This window comes from Solanum lycopersicum, chromosome 5 (genome assembly GCF_036512215.1).
Source record: "Solanum lycopersicum chromosome 5, SLM_r2.1".
NCBI classification, from domain to species: domain Eukaryota; kingdom Viridiplantae; phylum Streptophyta; class Magnoliopsida; order Solanales; family Solanaceae; genus Solanum; species Solanum lycopersicum.
In genome coordinates this window covers 60583775-60606472 of record NC_090804.1, presented here as the reverse complement: position 1 = coordinate 60606472, position 22698 = coordinate 60583775, and the positions used below count along the sequence as shown (strand labels likewise).

The 22698-nt window shown below is 29.8% G+C and overlaps 1 protein-coding gene and 1 long non-coding RNA gene across 2 annotated transcripts; both read right to left on the bottom strand.

Annotated features, from left to right (window-relative positions):
- Positions 1 to 6037: 6037 nt before the first annotated feature.
- LOC112941578 (uncharacterized) lies at positions 6038 to 7385 on the bottom strand. Its single transcript, XR_003246979.2, has 2 exons — positions 6999 to 7385; positions 6038 to 6460 (listed from the first exon to the last, which is right to left on the bottom strand). It is a non-coding gene; the product is annotated as an uncharacterized lncRNA (long non-coding RNA).
- Positions 7386 to 15375: 7990 nt separating this feature from the next.
- LOC138348946 (uncharacterized) lies at positions 15376 to 16434 on the bottom strand. Its single transcript, XM_069298554.1, has 2 exons — positions 16221 to 16434; positions 15376 to 15971 (listed from the first exon to the last, which is right to left on the bottom strand). Exons 1-2 carry the CDS (start codon positions 16432 to 16434, stop codon positions 15376 to 15378), a joined length of 810 nt encoding a protein of 269 aa, XP_069154655.1.
- Between the last annotated feature and the right edge of the window lie 6264 nt (positions 16435 to 22698).

Sequence of the window (22698 nt, the reverse complement as noted above, 5' to 3'; positions counted from 1 at the left end):
AATTGATTTTCTTTTTGCATTAGTATTAATTTAATTTTTATTTAAACTTTATTATATTTACCAACATGTATGAACTACCATCTTTATTAGATCATTAAGAATTTTAACTTCCAAACATGATATAAATATATTAACAGATAAAAACTATGAAAAGGTATAATAGATATTTTAAAATTATATCAAAATAAGTATTTTTACGTAAAAAATAAATTTTTAAAATTATATATATAATGTTGGGTTGATTTTTTTTTAGTTGAGACCAAACCAACCCAAATATAATCGGAGGCTTTTTTCAACACCAAACCAAGTCAAACTAAACCACTAGTTAAAAAAAATTCAATTTGATTCTATTCACGGTTTAATTCAATTTTTAATTTAATTTTGTACACCCTTAACCAGCTAATAGAAATGTTTCATTATATAATGACAAAACTTTTCCTCTATTCTTCCAACAAGGGACAACTGACTTTTCATTTTTTCTTCATTAAAATTCCTCGTATTATTCAATTCACACCTTAGTTAAACTCAACACATATACCACTCTGATTAATTGAAAGAAAAATTTCAGGTGAAAGCACAAAATTAACTTTATGATTCCTTTGTTATTCTTAGAAATACATCTTTTAATTAATTGGCAACTTGCTTTGATTGGAGATTTCCTATTGATTTCCTCAATATTTTCTAGGATTATAATAAACATAATTGTTAGAGTACTTGCACCTTTGTATATATTTTTAAATCAACTTTATTGTTAAAATGTCAGCATCATGGTCATCACCATGACTATCAAAATCATTATTCAATAATATCTAATCAACAGAAGAATTAAGAAAAAGTAATTAGAAGGTAATGAAATGATCAAAACGATTGTGACAAAGGGTGGACTCTATTAGGGAAATTACGTGTGTGCACATGGAGGGGTCTTCTATTTCTAAATTTTAAGTAATTGATGATGACAAGCACCTAGCTTCAAGAAATTAATTTTTAATTAATTAATTGTCAATTAGGTTGCACTAAACTTTTCCTCCCTATTTACTAGTCTAGACTAGAGTTGTTTTTAAAGTAAAGTTATACAAATTTATGTGCATATCATTTTCATAATAATGCATTGCTTGAATGAGATGCAAGTGTTACAAAACTTCTTCATTAATAATTAGTTGCTAAAGAAATAAGCTGTGGTTTTCTTAATCAATTAAAAGTCATGATTTATGTGGTCTGCTTAAATTTGGAAGTACATAGCTTTAAGGGTGAATAACATTTTAGTCCTTTTGCAATTTCAGTAAATTATTCGACTAAGCACATTAAATTTTCAGTTACTTTGAAATGTATGATACTGATTCTTCAAATTAATCGATGTTAAACATTTAACATAATTATTATTGAAAAAGTTTAATTAAAAGGAATAGATAAATTCCGCTACTATAAGCATTGCCTACTCAGTAATTTCTCCGGCGCATCAAATATTGGGAATAATTAATATTTGATCCATATTTTTTAATTAATTGAAGATTTAATATTTGTAGTCAAATAATATAAGAAATAAAATTGAAATAACGCAAGACAAAAATAAAAGAGCTGTGTTGTAATTGCACTTTTTTCCTTGCTCCTATAAAGTAGGGAAATATGGTTGGTCTAGGGGGATTGGTGTATGAAATTCAAACTAGATTATTAAAATTTTACATATTCACCAGCTATAAAAAAAAAAAGCATTTAAGATGTTTGGTCAAATTTTTATGCAAATTAGGTTTCAAAATAAAAAAGTAAAATACAAATTGAAATGGGAAATATAATTACTCCGAGCGTTTCCTATGAAATTATCTATCATCATTTTTAAAAAAGTAATTTTTTAAAATTATTTGTTGTTTTAAAAGTGTAAGATAAAATTAATTATTTTTTATTATTTTATTCTTGATAGTAATTATTCTTGAAGTTAGAATATAACAAGTACCCCGATAATGGAATAAAGTTATGATGATCAAATATCAATGAAAAGTAAAACCATTAAAACCCTCTCTATTTACTTTCTTTGTTTCTTTTCGGGTTTACTTCGGATTTTGCGTTCAATGGAAGACAATGATTAATATGAATCGCAATATTTGTAGTGGTTGATTTTCAGTTTTAGGTGTTAAAAGAAAAATTATTCGAGAAATAGTAATTAATGTTGACTAGAGTTAAATATGTAACAAATACGTTTTTTTAAGGGCAACTTTCACATTTAGCAAACAAAAAATTTATATTTGTATGCTATAGCAAAGTTTGTATAATTGCGCTCCATAGCAAACATAAATTGTATAATTAGTTATATATATACAATTGTATAATTCACTGGCCTAAATTGTATAATTCGTTGGCCTATTTTGCTGTAATTGTATAATTCGCTATCATATTTCACTGCGATTGTATAATGCACAATTGTATAATTCGCTGTCTATTTCGCTGCAATATTTTTATAAAATTTGTTTTGCATAAAGCTGAATCGAATTAAAATGTATGTATATTGCATAATTATAAGTGTATAGCAAGAAGATATATGTTTTTCTCTCGCTTTATACAAAAACAGAAACACAATATATACACTTCTGTTGTATAAAGTTAGAGAAAATTGTATTTCACTGCAATTGTATAATTCGCAATTGTATAATTCGTTGGCCTTTTTCTCTGCAATATTTGAAGTAAAATGTTTGTAAATTGTATAATTAAGTGTATAAAACGAAGATATATATTTTTGCATGTGTATATACAATTTTCTCTCGCTTTATACAAAACGGAAACAAAATTTATACACTTCTGTGTATAAAAGCGAGAGAGGCGAGCGAGAATGGAGAGTGGCGAGCAAGACTTTTGGGAGAGAGACGCCTGACAAACTTTAGCTAACGTTTGTTATGGAGCACAATTAAATCAAACCCTAGCTACTCCATTTATTTTAATTTATTAATTTGCTATTATATACAATTTTCCCTTTTTTTAATAGGCGTAAAAGGACCTTATTGAAAATGGTATAAAATTACTCTTCATCCACCTATTGGCTCCAAAATATCTTTTTCATCCACCTATTAATCACTTATTTAACGGTTTTAAATTTAAACTATTTATATTTTTTAAAAAAAATATTTGGCACTCAACTATTTGATATAATTTAACTTATTAGTATGATTTATAAATCAATCCACTACCCACTCATTACTAATTATATTAATAAATTAAATCAGTGTGAAATATTTTTAAAAATATTTAAAAAAATTAATTTTAAAATCGCTAAATAAGTGATCAATTTTGAACACAAAGGTGGATGACAAGGGCATTTTGGAGCCAATAGATGGATGAGAAGCGCATTTTGGAACCAATAGGTGGATGAAGGGTAATTTTTTACCATTTCCAATACTTTGAGGGTATTTTAGGCTTAATAGGTTGAAAATGACAAGATGAAAATATTTTTTAGTATAGTGGACAAATAAAAGTGAAGGAGGAAGTAGTATTTTACGTAGGTATAAAAAGAAGAGAAAATTGTATGAAAATAGCAAATTATTAATTCAAAGTAAATGTTATAGCCATAGTTTATTTTAATTGTAATTTGTAACAAACATTCATTTTTTATCATCTGATTCGGTATACAATTAGTCATTCTCGGTATATAATTAGTCATTCCATACAATTCAGTATAAAATGTGTTTGTGTTGTATAAAACAAAAGAAAAGTATATATACAAATATAAATACATATATTATCGTTTTATACACTTATAATTATACAAATGCAGATTTTATTATACAAATTACAATGTATAAATATATTTATATAAAACTGAACAATTTGTATAAAATTGGATGTTTATAGCGAGTTATACAAATCAAAAGTTTCATAGCAAACATAAAATTTGTTATGAAGCTCAATTATGCAAACTACAACTATAACATATAATATGATTTTTATATTTGTTATATATGAAAATTGCTCAAAAAAAATTATAACACATAATTTGAGACCGAAAAAGTATGATTGAAGGACAATTAATTGTCTATTAAGTATCTATGAAATTGAACTAGAAAGTAGTTTTATAGCTTCTTGGTCAAAGTTATTGCTAGAATGTTTGGATAGTCTTCTAAAATCAACTTATTTTGAAAAATGTTTTTTTTAAAAGTATTTTCATGAGGAACAAACTTTTGAGAAATAACACACTTAAAATATTACAGAAGCTTGGTCAAACTAGTTACTCTCTATATTTCTTTTAGTTATCGTAGTTTCCATTTTAAGAGTTAAACAATATAAATTTTAGCTAATATTTTAAAATATATTTTTTTATCATATCTATATAAAAAAATTATAATTTATAATATTTTTTATAAAATTTTTGAATATGTAGATTATTATTTTAAAATTAAATAAATATAATCTATTTTAACTTTCAAATTAATCAAATTAACTTTTGAAAAACACAATATAATAACTAAAATAATTGACTAAAGAGTACTCATTATATTGGTTTGTTCCTTGTCAATAGTTTTAATAGGGAGTGCCTCGTATTCTCCTCCAAAAACAATAATGACACTAATTAAATCAGACTAATTGAACAAGTAGTTGCATCCATAAAGCTCACCACAGGATAAAATTCAATCCCTAAGTGTGTAATTGACCATATTGGTTAGAGTCCTTAATATGAGCTAGGTTTGTTGGGTAGATCTGGTCTAATTTGGATTTAATAGGTTTGAATTAAGATTTTTGGAGTACATTTAAGAAAAAAAAGATTTTTAGTCCAATTTGAATAAGTCTGTTGATTTATGGGTTTTTGAGAAATATCAGTAAAGTCAGTCCTGGACTAATAAAAATTAATTAAAAATATAATATAATATTAAAATTTAAAATTAAATCGTCCAAACTCAAAACAATTATGTTGATATTTCTATTTAGATATTTATGCTTTTACTTGAAAAAAACTTAATAAATATTATAAAGATAATTTTATTTGTAAATTTGATTGACAAGTAGAAACATTACCATTATGTAATATTGTTTTGTCGATATTTATAATAATATTTTTAATTAAAGAAAATATAATTTTTAAAAAAGTGAACTGGCTCGACAAGCCTGTAGCCCTTATATTTGTGAGTTGAACCGACCGTTTTCTAACCCACACCAAGAATGGGCTAACCCGTAAAATGTCAAAGTCTATATGAATTAGCCCAAATGAGATGAGCTAGCCATATTGACAGCTCTAATATTGGTGTTTTAATTAGGTGTTATAAGGGAACAAAAAGATAGACCTAGATTAACAAGAAATAATCTTTAAAAAACCTACAATCTCTTAGGAATAATTAAAGATAAACTTAATTGAATTAGATATAGTAATTGTTGTTGTTAATGGTTATAAAATAAGTAAATGTTGGAATCAAATCTTTCTCAACCAACTCAATCTTCTAGCAAGAAAAATAGAAAACTAACAACTTACTATTAATATTTGTTAATCAAACATGATTTTAGATTTTCTGTCATTAGCAAACTTCCCAAAATAATACATAACATTACAATTCATATACAAAACATTACTATTAATAATGCTTTACTGCTTCTTTACATAATACATGTGTAAAGAGAAAAAAGAAGCTCTATTTTACAATTTTGCTTCCTTTTTTCTCTTTTTTCCTTTTGTGACAAATGATATGATGGAGACATTCAATCTTACATTTTTACAATTCATATACTATATATTTTTGACAGAATACATGAATAGCGCTTTGAATTCATCAGTAAATTTCTTTTAAATATTTGAACTACGACATGTTATAACTGAAAGCCTTACAATGTTTTCCTATTAAGTATATTTCCAAATGAAAATTTAAAGAAATAAATTGTATGTATTCTGAAGCACCTATTACGTAAATAAGTTGATCACTTCTCTAGATTATATGTATTGTCAATAAATCATAAGACTTCAAGAATGCCCACATTGAAGCTAATATATATAATGAAAGAAGATAATACATTTACTTTGTATGATCAACTTATTATGTAATATAAGCTTGAAAATACTCAAAAAAAATGATTTTCTAAAATTGGAATTGAAAATATATATCTAATAAAAATATTTTATCATGTTCAAATGTGCAATTAAAACATATTTTAATTTAAGTATCTAAATAAAATTCATTGATAATTTTAAGGGTTGTCGATGTATTCTGTCTATATTTCTTACAACACCCCCCCCCCCCCCCCCCCCACCCTCCTAAAAACAAAAAGATGAAGATTTTTACATGAAGAGAGAGGGATGTTAGGGAGATCAGCCATGGTTGTTGATTATCATGGACCAAGGTACCAAGCAAAGTCCTTTCTTCTTCAATTCTATATACCCATTATTGTCTTTTCCATCAAAAGATTTGTTGCTTCTCTCAACTCTCTTCATTATTTGGAATTGTCCACTACTATTTTCTGTCCTATAATTGATGTCCATCTGCTTAAAATTACTTACCTGTTATTAACAAAACAAGACATATCTCAATATAAAATTGTGACAAAATCAGATTATTCACTAAACAACACAAATATTTATCATATATACATAACAAAAAATAATCCTTGTCACTATATATATAATGTAATTTCCTGATGATCAAAGTTTGGATTAACCCAAGAGTTCCATCTTAAAATAAATTTGACCTAATTAAAGTACCATAAATTTAAAAAACAAGTTATCTACTGTCTGATTTACAACCCCTACTACTCCTAACATTTTAGTAAAAGAAAGATCCATCTTGATATGACAAATTCCACAATAACAAGAAAATGATATAGTCTTTCAATGTCTCCCCTACGTAATTCTCAATAAACAACATGATCTTGACATATTATTTGTTCAATATGTACAACCATCCATATGTAATTATTTCTTTTATCTTTATATTTCTACTGATACCTAATTGATAAACGAACCTAAATAGATCAAGAAAAAAACAAGAAAAAGAATATGATCCATAGAAAAAAAAAAGTAGAAAGTTTTGGTAATGGACCTTTGGACTATTGACAGGTGAGCTAGCAGTATCTTCCAAATCAGGATCAGAAATTTTGTTATTTCTTTTTTGTTTCTTCAAATTCAATCTCTTGAGAAATGGTGATTGTGAATTTTGTTTCCATGCAGCATGTGAAGCAGCATCAGAAAGCAAAGAAGGGCTACCAAAAGAATTATTATCATAATCAGATGATGAACTATAGTTATTTTCCCTTTGCTTCATTGAAAAATCTTCTAAATATGTTGTCCATCCACTTTCTTCATCATCATTTGTTTCCATATCAATATTATTATTCACGCATGAAGTATTTGGACCTAAATCCATGTGAAAGAAAACTAATTAGCTAGTTTTTCTTGATGTACTTGAAGTAGTTTGAGAGATATATTCAATTCATTTGTAAGGAGGGACTCTGTATAAATAAGATAAGAGAAGTTACTCCTATGTTTCAAGTTAGGTGACACTTTTTTAATTTCGAAATTCAGATAATTTTTTTTTAATAGTAATTACTGAATTTGTTAAATTATTGTGACGCATGTTAAAATGAAGTTTAAAAGATATAAAAATTTTATTTCTAAATACATGTTTAAAATTAAATTATTTAATTTTTAAAATTCAAATTATATCATGTAAATTTGAATAAGAATTTCAAAATTCAGATAAATTTTTCTTTAATAGTAATTATTGAATTTGTTAAATTATTGTGACGCATATTAAAATGAAGTTTAAAAAATATAAAAATTTTATATTTAAATACACGTTTAAAATTAAATTATTTAATTTAAATTAAATTGTGTCATGTAAATTTGGATGGAAAAGGGTGAGAAACAAGAAAAGATAAGTGGGCCATGATTGTGGAATCTTGTTGTGGGGCCAGAAGTTGAGGAAGTTAAAATTCAATAGTTTCTAAGTCATATTAATATAATATAACATGAGAGACGTGCTGAGAGGAAAAGAAATTTCAAGGGATATTGGTTGACATTTGTTGTTTAAATGATACCCTAGTCTATTAGATTGTTTTTATTTAGTTTATCCACCAAAAAACTAGTAATTTTTTATAATTATTTGAGAAAATTAATTTAAATTTTTATTACAATTTTAAGGAGTTGATTCATCTGTGAGTTAACATTTATTTTACTTCACCTATGTATCAAAAATAGATGTTAGAATTTTATTTATCTATTTTAATGAAGGTTTTTTTTGTTTTTATTACCCTTAGTCCTGAATAAGTAGTCAATTTTTAAATTGTAAATTATCGTTAATAAAATTAATTTAGTAAAATATATTTTTATTTAAAAAAATAAAATATATATCAGATCAACAGAGATCAAGTAATAACATAATGAGACGGAAAGCTAAATCCATTTTTGGTTAGCAATTTGGCATTGGCATAGACAAAAAGGTGTTTAGACTCTTGTGGCATTTTGTTCATCTAGAACTATAAAATAAAATGAATGATTTATCAGGATTCACGGGAAAAAGAGATTCGTATTAGATAACTTTGGGAAAAATAGGTTCAAATTCAATGTGATCACACTATTATATTTCATTTGACAGACAAGACATGTTTTCTTTATTAATTTGTCTAAGATATGTACATGAACAGGAAAAAGAGGAATGTTTGTTGGCTTTATCGAATTTATATTAGATTTTCACTGACATTTACCTATTTAAAAATGCAAATATTAATAACTTTTTTTGTTTTAATAATGGTACTTGTCCATTATCAACTTGGTACACATTTTATGAAATAATCAATAATAGGAGTATTATTTCTCTCTTTATTTCATATTATAAATAGAATTTGTGAGGCAATGCACACTTATTAAGAAAAAATATTTAAAATTGTAATTTAAATTATATTTTTCACTATTGCTTTTTGTGAAACCATATTCAACATTATTAGTGCTGTACACAAAATATCAGACTTCATTAAAAAAAAAGGACAAATATAAAAAAAATCAAAAATTTATCTTTGACTTTAAACAATTCAACTATTTTGAACAATGAAAAACATCTCGAAGATATAATTAATATGAAATAAAGGGAGTATTACATTACTCTTTGAATATATTAAATTTAAGCATTTGAAAAATATATTAGATATATATTGAATATTTCATTTGTTCCGATTTATATATCGTCCTTACTAAAATTAAATGTTCCTACATACTCTCTCTGTTCTTATTTAAATATCATTTTTACCAAAAATAAATGTTCTTTTATACTACTTGTCACTTAACAAAATCATTGTTCTTCTTGTTTTATCATCAAGAGATTTTTAGCCTTGAAAGTATAAATTTGATCAACATAAAAAAAAATTAAATAATTAATTTATATATATTGAATAAAAAAAATAAATCAATTCACGTTCATTTATTAAAAACTATCAATTCACGTTCATTTATTAAAAACTTGACTTTAAAATAACAAAAAGTAATGCTAAATTGATAGAAATTTAAAAAGTCTGATATCTTTTTTTTATCTTAAAATGAAGTGATCTTTTTTTCATTTTTTAATTAAAATGTATGAAAGTTAAAAGGGTAAAAATGTTCAAAAAGGTAAAATAACATAGTGTGAAATATGTTATTTTACCATTCTGGTCAAAAAAAATATTCTTAACACTAAATAAGGATATAATGGTATACTGTCTAGTTTTTTAAGGGATGTGAAATCTAAAATTGAGACAATTAAATAGGAACTGAAGGAGTAATATACCCTCCTTCCCATTTTAGGATTCGGCTCCCCTCCATTACCCCTTTCCACCATTTCGTCATGTGCACCACTAGATAAGCGACACATGTCTTATTCAAAGTTTAAAGATCAAGATTATATTATATTAGCAACTATCATAACCATAGGTAAGTCAACTAATTTTAGAAAACTACTCTCTAAATTTGATAAAATTTATACGGACAAGGGCCTAAAATACCTTTAAAGTATTGAAAATGGTACAAAATTACATTTCATCCACCTACTAGCTCCAAAATGCCCTTTTCATCCACCTATTGGCTCCAAAATACCCTTGTCATCCACCTTTGTCTTCAAAATTGACCATTTTTTTAATTGTTTTAAAATTAAACTCTTTAAATATTTTATAAAATACTTGGCGTTCAATTATTGATTATAATTATAATTTATTAATATAATTTATAAACCAACCCACTACACACTTATTACTAACTAAACCTCACTCAATTAATAATCCAATTATAATATCAAAATTGTCATGAACACTACTAAAACACGATGAAATTATAGATTTCTGAAAATGACATTCAAAATTATTCGAGTCCGAATCGGAGCCCCAATTAAATTTAGGTTGAGCCGCTTATTTAGGAGGACACATTCTTTCAAAATAGAATTAGAAATTTATGATTAAAGGTAAAGAAGTAATATATCCCGAATTGATTCATGTACTTTTTTTAAATATATATATATATATATATATATATATATATATGTATGATTTGTTTTAACACTTTAATATATTATTTTGAAAAAAATTTACCTATGAAGTAACATCACATAACTGAGACGTAAGAATAATTAAGGTAAACATAGTCAGACTTTTAAGTTTATTGATGATTTTTATTTAACCACTTGAATGTATGATAATTTACTTCTATAATTTTTAAAAACACTCAATTGGCAGTAGCTTGCATTAATAATGTGACGAGTTCATTAATTTAGAGGGATTTAATTATTAATAGGGTGGGTAGTGGATTGATTTATAAATTATACTAATAAGTTAAATTACAACATATAGTTGAGCACCACGTATTTAAAAAAATATTTAAATAGTTCAAATATAAAACCGTTAAATAAGTGATCAATTTTGAACCAAAAGGTGGATGACAAGGGTATTTTGGACCCAATAGGTGGGTGAGAAGGGTATTTTGGAGCCAACAAGTGGATGAGGGTAATTTTGTACCATTTCCAATACTTTAAGGGTATTTTTGGCCTTTTTCCAAAAATTATATTATATCATACAAAATTTAATATTTATTTAATAACATTGATTTCATCTTATATTTTTATATTAAAATTGTTGAACATGAACCCTTCATATTTAATGTGATAAATAATAATCTTCAAAAACATTTTTATTTTAAGCAATGATTCTTTTATTATACAAAAAATATATATAAAAGAATATTTTAAGAAAACATGTATTTTTGTCCCTTCAAACGTACAATAACCACATTAATTTTCTTCTTGGAATAATTTTTATATCATTTAATTCTAAAGACCTTTTTGTTGTAAAGAAAGCTCAGAATATAAGATGAAAAAGCCAAGAAGTATAAGATAGAGGAGATAATTTTCTTATTCAAGTATATCATACAATGGTGAATGATATTTCTATTTATAGTGTTGAGATATCATAGTCAAAGGTCACCTTGAAATTTTACATAGTTATCATCAAGGTTCATATCACCTTGATATCTTATCACATTGGAAACACTAATACATTAATCCAATTAATTGTTGGATAACTCTAATGGATCATCCACATATACAATGGATTTACAACACTCCCCCTTGGATATCCATAGATTATGTGCCTCGTTAAAACCTTAATAGGAAAAACCCAGTGGAAAAAAGCCTAGTGAAGGAAAAAGAGTACACATATCTCATAATACGCTTTGAATGTTGCCTCGTTAAAAACCTTACCAGGAAAACTCAACTTGGGATAAAACCATAGTTAAGGAAAAGAGTACAACGCGTATTTCGCTCCCCCTGATGAAAACTTTACTTGATATCTCGGAGACGGCGCATTCCAATCTTGTATCTCAACTTCTCAAACGTTGATGTTGGCAATGCCTTAGTGAATAAATCAGCAAGATTATTACTTGAACGAATTTGTTGAACTTCTATCTCACCATTTTGTTGAAGATCATGCGTGAAAAAGAACTTTGGTGAGATATGCTTTGTCCGGTCTCCTTTGATGTATCCTCCTTTCAATTGAGCTATACATGCAACATTATCTTTGTACATTGTGGTTGGTATATTCTTTTTCAAAGAAAACCACACATTTCCTGAATATGATGGGTCATTGATCTCAACCAGACGCACTCTCGACTTGCTTCATGGATGGCTATTATTTCTGCATGATTTGAAGAAGTGGCTACCAACGTTTGCTTCATTGATCGCCAAGATATTGCCGTGTCTCTACATGTAAACAAATAGCCTGTTTTTGATCGAGCTTTATGCGGATCTGATAAATACCCTGCATCTGCGTAACCAATTAGTTCTGATTTGGATTCATTGGAATAGAATAAACCCATGTCCATGGTCCCTGGAAGATATCGAAGTATGTGTTTAACACCATTCCAATGTCTTTTTGTTGGGGAGAAACTGAATTTTGCCAGTAGACTTACTGCAAAACAGATATCTGGTCGAGTATTGTTAGCAAGGTACATTAGTGCCCCTATCGCACTAAGATAAGGAGTTTCATCACCAAGAAGCTCTTCATCATTCTCTTGAGGTTGAAATGGATCTGTATTGATGTCAAGCGATCTTACCACCATTGGAGTACTCAATGGATGTGAGTTATCCATGTAAAAACGCTTTAGTATCTTTTCTGTGTACGTTGATTGATGAACAAGTATTCCATTTGACAAATTCTCAATCTGTAGGCCAAGACAAAATTTTGTCTTGCTGATATCTTTCATTTCAAATTCTTTTTTCAGACACTCAATAGCTTCTAAAAGCTCTTTATGAGTGCCAATAATTTTCAAATCATCAACATACACAACTATTATTACAAATTCAGATTCCGACCGTTTAATGAAAATTCAGGGACAAATCAGGTCATTTTTGTACCCTTTCTTTAACAAATATTCACTCAGACGATTGTACCACATCCTTCCTGATTGTTTCAATCCATACAGAGATTTCTGAAGTTTTATTGAACAAGTTTCTCTTGAATCTTTGTATGCTTCAGGCACTTTGAATGCTTCAGGAATTTTCATGAAAATGTTGTGGTCCAATGAGCCATATAGATAGGTTGTGACAACGTCCATTAGACGCATTTCAATTTTTTCATGAACTGCCAGATTTATGAGATATCTGAAGGTGATTGCATCTTATGTCTCCATATAATCAATGCCAGGTCTTTGAGAAAATTCTTGAGCAATGAGTCGGGCCTTATATCTCATGACTTCACCTTTCTCATTTCTTTTTCGTACAAAAACCCATTTGTACCCCACTGGCTTGATACCTTTAGGTGTTCGGATAATCGGCCCAAAAACTTCACGTTTTTCTAGTGAAGCCAATTCAGCTTGAATTGCATCCTTCCATTTTGGCCAATCATTTCTCTGTTTACATTCGTGAATAGATTTTGGCTCAAAATCTTCATCTTGTTGCATTATTTCAATAGCAACATTATAGGAAAATATGTTGTCAATCACAACATTATTTCAGTTCCACAACTTTCTCGTCGAGACATAATTCATTGAAATTTCATTATTTCAGAAGTTCGAACCTCCTCATCATCATGTGTTATGACTTGGGTCTCATCTTGAGAAATTTCTTTCAAACCATGATCATCTTGATCATTTATTCCTTTTCTCTTTCGTGGATTTTTATCCTTGGAACCAATTGGTCTACGACGCTTCAAATGTGGTCTAGACTCATTTGCCTTAATAATTTGTCCCGTCGGGATATCAACTCGAACTGGAGCATTAACAGCTGGAATATGCGATTTAGTAATCCTTGGAAGATTAGTAAATGCATCTGGTAGTTGATTTGCAATGTTCTGCAAATAAATTATTCTTTGAACTTCTTGCTCACATTGGTTTGTTCGAGGATCCAGATGAGATAGAGATGATGAATTCCAATCTATCTCTTTTCCCAATGGCTTATGTTCTCCCCCTAATGTTGGGTATACTGATTCATCAAAATGACAATCAGCAAATCTTGCCTTAAATAAATCTCCAGTCATAGGCTCCAAATATTTTATGATTGAAGGAGATTCATACCCAACATATATCCCCAACCTTCTTTGGGGCCCATCTTTGTGCGTTGTGGTAGAGCAATTGGGACATACACCGCACATCCAAAAACTCTAAGATGGGAAATGTTTGGTTCTTGACCAAAAGTCAATTTTAATAGGGAGAATTCATGATAATTGGTCGCCTTATGCGTACAAGTGTTGCTGCATGCAAAATAGCATGCCCCCACATAGACACAGATAACTTTGTTCTCATTAGTAATGGTCTAGCTATCAATTGCAGACGTTTAATCAATGATTCTGCTAGACCGTTTTGAGTGTGAACATGAGCAACTGGATGCTCAACTGTTATACCAGTAGACATACAATAACCATTAAATGCTTGAGATGTAAACTCACCAGCATTATCTAGACGGATTGTCTTTATTGTATAGTCTGAAAATTGTGCTTTCAATCTTATTATTTGAGCCAACAATCTCGCAAAAGCCATGTTGCAAGTTGATAATAAACACACATGTGACCATCTTGTAGAAGCATCTATCAAGACCATATAATATTTAAAGGTCCACATGCAGTTTGAATTGGTCCACATATATCACCCTGTATACGTTCCAAAAACGCAGGGGATTCAATTCCAACCTTAAATGTTGATGGTTTAATGATCAAATTTCCTTGAGAACAAGCAGCACAAGAGAATTCCTTTGATTGAAGGATATTTGGGCTCTTTAATGTGTGCCCATGTGAATTCGCAATAATTTTGCGCATCATATTAAATCCGGGATGGCCCAACCGGTCATGCCAAATAATAAAATCATTAAAATTAGTAAACCTTTTGTTTACTACGGCATGTGATTCAACTGTACTTATACTTGTATAGTACAACCCAGAAGAAAATGCAGGTAATTTTTCATGCACAATTTTCTTCTCTACATTAATTGTAGTAATGTAAAGGTATTCAACCTTTCCTTCATTAGCCGTCTCAACATGATAGCCATTTTGGCGAATAACTTTGAAACTTAATAAGTTTCTTTGAGACTTACTACAATATAATGCATTATCAATGCTTAATATTGTCCCTCCAGATAGTAATAAGGTCGCTTTTCCAGAGCCCTCAATTAATTTTGTACTACCTGATATTGTGTTGACATATGCCATTTTCATAACCAAATTAGAAAAGTATTTCTTTTCTTTTAATATTGTATGCGTTGTAGCACTATCAAGAAGGCATACATCTCCATTACTCATCTTGAATCCAACTGACAACTGGGGATTTCTATTAATTTTCATTAAAATAAAATACATCAAACGAAGGAAGAAACAAAATTAACAACGGAAATTTAAATACTTCAACATTAATAACATAATAATTAAAAATACATAAGTAAAATATTAACAAATCTCATTCCCCAGCTAAAAGATCAAACATTAGTTTCGATCTCCAAAGAAGTCATCAACTTCCATATGAGTAATGTCAGCAAGGCCATCAAAAACATCATCCTTTAAAGCCAAATTTTCTTCAACATCTTTATCATATTTCTGAGATGTTCCCGGCTTATCACCATCTTTAAGAGTCATATGTGACTCAGCTCGAGCATTGGAAGAGGAAGCACCACTTTTATTTCCTTTCTTTTTAAAGGAATTTTGATAGAGCCTTACAAAATGTTCATGTGTGCGACGTTCATTCTTCCAATGGCCTTTCATGCCACAACGACGACAATTACTTTTTGAGGGGTTATTTTGAGAACTCATGTTGTTCTCCCTTTTATTATGACCACCTTGACGATTAGGGTATCGTCTTTTATCTTTGCCACGTCCCCGTGCATTATTATATCCCCGATAATCATCTCTTTTTACTTCAGATTGATCACGTGCTTCCACCACATTTGCCTCCGGTAATGGAGCAGCTCCAGTGGGACGAGCTTCATGATTTTTCATTAAAAGAGCATTATGCTGCTCAGCCACCAAAAGACATGAGATTAGTTCAGAATATTTCTGAAAACCCTTTTCGCGATATATTGCTGCTGCAATATCACATTCGAGGCATGAAAAGTAGTAAGTGTCTTTTCGAACATGTCCTCATCTTTTATAGTCTCCCCACATAATTTCAACTGGGAGGTTATCCTGAATACAACAGAGTTGTATTCAATTACGGTCTTAAAATCTTGAAACCGTAAATGCATCCACTCATAACGAGCTCTTGGCAACATTGTTGCCTTTAAGTGGTCATATCTCTCCTTTAAATCAGTCCACAATTCAAGTGGATCTTTCACCGTCAGAGTATTCAATCTTCAGGCCCTCATCAAGATGATGACGAAGGAAAATCATAGCCTTCACCTTATCTTGACTCGATGCTTCATTTCCCTGAGTAATAGTGGCATCAAGACCTTTAGCAGCCAAGTGAATCTCAGCATCGAGTACCCATGAAAGATAATTCTTTCCAGAAATATCTAATGCCACAAACTCAAGTTTGGATAAATTCGACATAATGAAAATTATGAGAGAATATGTGAATTAAATAAAAATATTTATATTGTACCTTTGCAAGTAGCAATTTCGTGCTGATAACGTGTTGTAAAGAAAGCTCAGAATATAAGATGAAAAAGCCAAGAAGTATAAGATAGAGGAGATAATTTTCTTATTCAAGTATATCATATAATGGTGAATGATATCTCTATTTATAGTGTTGACATATCATTGTCAAAGGTCACATTGAAATTTTACATAGTTATCATCAAGGTTCATATCACCTTGATATCTTATCACATTGGAAACACTAATACATTAATCCAATTAATTGTTGGATAACTCTAATGGATCATCCACATATACAATGGATTTACAACACTTTTATCTTTTAATTTTTTATTTTTGTTTCGTATCTTTTATTTGATAGTTTTTTTCAACATTGATAATTCTTTCATTTTTTTGTTCCTCAATGTAGTATAACATTGAAGAATAAAGTTTACTAGTACATAAAATTATTTAGTTGATTCTCACCTTAAATATCATAAGCTTTAATATTTAAATGTAAAAATATAAGATGAAATTAATGATATTAACAAATATTTAATTTTGTATGATATATATTGTATTTTTTATTAAATTTAGAGAGTAGTTTTTAAAATTAGTCGACGTAACTATGATTATGGTAATTATTAATATAATATAATCTTGACCTTTAAATTTTAAATAAGACATGTGTCGCTTATCTAGAGGTGCACTTGACGATATGGATGGAAGGGGTAATGGAGGGGAGCCGGATCCCCCATTTTATATGTCATCTCTTTCTATAAATAGTTACATCACAATACTTATTATTTTATAAAGGGATAATGCCCAAGTACCCCCTCAACCTATGCCTGAAATCTCACAGACACACTTATATTATACTAAGGTCCTATTATCCCCCTGAACTTATTTTATTAATAATTTTTTACCCTTTTTAGCTTACGTGGCACTATCTTGTGGGCCCAAGGACGGTTGACTTTTTTTTCGAACTAGTGTCACGTAGGCTAAAAAGGGATAGAAAATTACATATAAAATAAGTTCAGGGGGGTAATAGGACCTTAGTATAGTATAAGTGTGTCTCTGAGATTTCGGGCATAGGTTGAGGGGGTACTTGGGTATTTTCCCTTTTATAAAATTTATGCATAAATAAATCACCATATTTTCCAATTAAACTTTTGATAGAATAGTTAATTAATCTTGTTATTTATTAATAAAGACATTAAATAAAGATAGAAGGATAAAATTACATCATTTCTTAATGGAGAGTAAAGTAAAAGTATGACATATAAAATAAGACGAGAAAAATATTTAATAACAAAGGTAAAATAGATATAAAAAGATAAATTATCTTTTAATTTATTAAACTAGACTAATATTATTAAATAATTATTTCTAATATAATCAACAAATAAGAGTTAACAGAAAACCAAACAACTAAGGCGTTGAAATCTGGTGGAACTTGCCATGTTATGCTTTCAATGTTTGACTGCGTGCAGCCGGCATTGTTAATAAAAGAAAGTGACTTAGTAATGGCATCAATAATGAAAGAAAATGGGCGTCACTTGCTAACGATAGATTTCGTCGGTTTATTTTTATTTATTAATTATAATTTAAAATATATATTTATTTTTAATATATTAAAAAAATATCTATTATTTTTATTTTTATTTTAATATTAATTACTTTTTTTAAATCATTTCTTAAAATTTTAAAAAATATATTAATTAATATGAACATTATGATAAAATATGTATATTATTTTTTTAAAAGTGCGTAAAATCTAAAATTGACAAGCATCTACATAACTAAAAATTTGATTATGAGATTATTGCTGATCTCATCTTCCAATAAATAAACAAATAAAAGTATAGCTTTACCACACCAAGATATGATGGAAAAATCGAAATCTGTGCTATATCTTTTTTATACTAGAAAAATTGATTTCTTATAATTAATTATATACATAAAAAAGAAAAATGACCTTACATATTTTTACTGTTTTTTTTGAGTTAATATTTCAAAAGTTCACTCAATTTTGAAAATTTATCTAATAAAAGCATTAAACTTTGTTTTGTATCAATAATATTACTCAATTTAAACCTTTATATTAATAAAAAATCACTCATCTAAATGTGTTACTAAAGTAAATTGATATAACAAATTAAATTATTTTTTGGTCATATTCATGAATTAAATTATAAATAAATATCTCAAATTACTATTTTATTAGAAAATAAAATAATAAAAACGACTAACAATATTGAAATATTAAAATACAAATTTAACTTTTCTATACTTGTTTTCAATTTAACTTTAAATACATTAAAAAAAAAAGTTCTCTCCAAGTGCCTACTAATATTTATCTGCAGGTATAAGAAATACTCGAAAAAATCATTGTATCACAATTATTTTAAAATTTTCTCTCATAATCAAATAAATTTGTGTGTAAATTTGTGTGTGTACTAATGGGAATGTGAGTGCACAAAGAAATAATTAAAATTCTTCTTTTCATCTTATCTCAATTTCAGAATCGACAATGATAACAAAAAAAAAAAATTATAAAAGAAAATATTGTTATTTATCTTTATTATTTTATTCTATAAGGAAATACTAATTTTAAGATATTTATTTATTATTTCAATAATAATCATGATATAATAATTTATTTTTGTCATGTCAATTTTACTTTTTTAATAATAAATTTAGTTATATGATTTTATTAATATAAAAGTCTAAGTTGATTTATTGATTTAAAAGTCTAAATTGACTGATTTTGTTGATACAAAAAAAATTTAATAACTTTGTCAAATTTATAAAGTTGAATAACTTTTTCGGATATTAACTCATTTTATTCATCTGATTGCTTTGTTCTATTTTTGTCACGAATCTCTTGCTAAAAGTGCTATATAACTAAAATATTATTTTGTGATAGTCACAAAATCAGTCACCCTCTTCGTTCACTTCTCTTTTTGTCACGACCCAAAACGAGCCGCGAGTGGCACCCACACTTAACCTCCTATGTGAGCGAACCAACCAATCTAAACCCCAACAATTCAATCATAATAAACAGAAAATAATGCGGAAGACTTACAACTCATTAACGAAATAAATAAATGACTTCTAAAACTCAAAACTTATTATTATCCCCAAAATCTGGTAGTCATCATCACAAGAACATTCTATCCTCAAATTACTAAATCTAAGAGTGTCTAGGAAACTAAAACAAATAAAAGAGATAGTCCTTGTCCGAACTTCAAGGACATCAAGACATGAATGTGAGAGAATCCAGTCCGACCTAGGAACAATAGCTCACCCTAAAATCTGACGTGATGAAGACTTGCTAGAGTTGCGGTTGAGTTGAAGACGACGGTACGTTTGCTCCACTCCACAAATAACAAAGAGGAAACATACAAGTAGGGGTCAGTACAAAACACAAGTACTGAGTAGGCATCATCGGCCAACTCAGAATAGAGAGCAATATATATCAAATAATAAAATAAAATCAACCATAACACTTAACAGGTGACAACAACAAGTACCATAACCATTGGGCACAACCCAAGCACATCTATGAGGACCCAAGCCTCCACACCATACTCATTTGGGAAACAGGTTCATTAAATCTGAGTATATTAGCATAATTCAAGATTCATTCTCTTTACTATCCTGGTGTCGGTACGTGACATCCGATCCACTACTACTATCCTGGTGTCGGAACATGACACCCGATCCATTAATACTATCCTGGTTTCGAAACGTGACACCCGATCCACTACTACTATCCTGGTGTCGGAACGTGACACCCGATCCATTAATACTATCCTGGTGTCGGAACGTGATACCCGATCCACTATTACTATCCTGGTGTCGGAACGTGACACCCGATCCATTAACCTCATTCTTTTAGTTCATCAAGCCTTCTTTTATACCAAGGCATCATCATTAACAAAGAGGTTTTAAGGTTTAAGATCCAACAGCCTCATCAAGCTAATTCATCAAAATTACATAATCACATCATGCAAGCACACAATTAAGTATATAGAAGACTTGACAATACTACCCTACACATATCATTCGCTATTAAGAGTTTACTATGAAATAGAATAAACCATAACCTACCTCCACCGAAGAATCGTGATCAAGAAATCTGCTTCTCCAATGCTTTCCTCTTTGTTTCTCCCTCTCTCGATCGTTCATTCTCCCTCTTTTCTGTTCTTTCTATTTTTCCTTATTCCAACTCTTTTTCTTTTACCCTAATTACCATATAATTAAGTATAAAAAGATGGTAAAAGTAACCACTATTTATTCCAAGGTTGTGTCCTTTAAGCCCCAAGTAATTGAATTAATAACATTAAACCACTAACTTTATATTCATAAGCAGGAATAATCCAAAACGCCCCTTAAAAACTTTTAACAGAAATCCGACACAGTCAGGTTTACGCAGCCCGTGACGGCCCGTCGTGCCTGCGACGGTCCGTCCTGCTGCTTTCGTCACAAAGTTCAGAGACTAAATTTCACTAAAGGGTCTGTGACGGTCTGTCGTGACCACGACGGTCCGTCCTGCCATGTCGTCGCGAAGTTCACAGAGTTGTTCTCAGTACCCAAATTTTTAGAATCTAAGTGTTTTGGAACGAGACCCCCTCGACGGTCCGTCGTGCCAATGACGGTCCGTCGTGGGATCCGTTGACCCAGACAGTTATTACCAGAAATAAACTCTACTGCTCAAAACGACTAACAGGTCGTTACAATAGATACCAATTTACCCATCGTTCGTCCTCGAACGATCACAAGAAGAAAAACAAGGGCAAAAAGGAGTACCTGAATCTGTAGACAGGTGTGGGTATTTTTCTTGCATATCAGCCTCCTTCTCCCAAGTGGACTCTTCAATTGGTCGATTCTTCCATTGAACCTTGATGGATGAAATCTCCTTGACCTCAACTTGCGAACTTCTCTATCTATGATAACAACAGGCTCCTCCTCATAAGACAAATTCTCATCAAGAAGAACTGAATCCCAACGAATGATGTAGTTTCCATCCCCATGGTATCTTTTCAACATAGACACATGAAATACCGGATGCACTCCTGACAGTCCTGGGGGTAAGGCTAATTCATAAGCTACCTCCCAACGCGCTTCAGAACTTCAAATGGACCAATATACCTCGGACTAAGCTTACCTCGCTTACCAAACCGCATCACCCCTTTCATGGGTGAAACCTTCAGCAAAACTTGCTCGCCCTCCATAAACTCCAAGTCTCTAACCTTTCGATCTGCATATTCTTTCTGCCTACTTTGAGCCGCTAGAAGCTTTTCCTGGATGCATTTCACTTTATCTAACGATTCCCTCAGAAGTTCAGTACCCCAAGGTCTAACCTCAAATGCATCAAACCACCCAATGGGAGACCTACATCTTCTCCCATACAGTGCCTCAAATGGAGCCATATCAATACTTGAGTGATAGCTATTATTGTATGAGAACTCTGCTAAGGGTAAGAAGTTATCCCAATGACCACCAAATTCTATCACACATGCACGAAGCATATCTTCCAACACCTAAATCGTTCGCTCAGATTGACCATCGGTCTGAGGGTGAAATGCAGTACTAAGGTCCAACCTAGTACCTAATTCAACATGCAATTTTTTCCAAAACTTAGAAGTAAACTGTGTACCTCTATCTGATATGATGGAAAGTGGAACTCCATGCAATCGAACAATTTCTCAGATGTAAAGTTTGGCTAACTTCTCTGCATTGTAAGTCACCTTAACCGGAATGAAGTGAGCAGACTTAGTTAACCTATAAACAATTACCCAAATGGAGTCATACTTACCCATTGTCTTTGGAAAACCAACCACGAAGTCCATTGCAATTCTCTCCCACTTCCATTCAGGAATGGGCATTCTCTGAAGTGTCCCTCCAGGCCTCTGGTGTTCATACTTTACCTGCTGACAATTCGGGCATTGGGCAACAAAATCAACAATGTCACGCTTCATCCTACTCCACCAAAAATGTTGCTTTAAGTCGCGATACATCTTGGTTGCACCGGGATGTATAGAATACCTTGAACTATGAGCCTCTGTAAGAATGGTGTGAATCAAATCATCGACACGGGGTACACATACCCTTCCCTTAATCCTCAAAACACCTTCCTCATCGATTTTTGCTTCTTTAGCCTCTCCTTGCAATACCTTATCTCGAATCCGGATCAGTTTCTCATCAGTAAATTTCTTCTCCTTAATCTTG

Excerpts from the sequence above, each read along its gene's own strand:
- LOC138348946 (XM_069298554.1), bottom strand. The coding sequence starts at position 16,434 with ATGTCGAATTTATCCAAACTTGAGTTTGTGGCATTAGATATTTCTGGA. Across the intron at positions 15,972-16,220 it reads GAAGATTGAATACTCTGACG|CAGCAATATATCGCGAAAAG; the intron begins GTGAAAGATCCA and ends GTGATATTGCAG.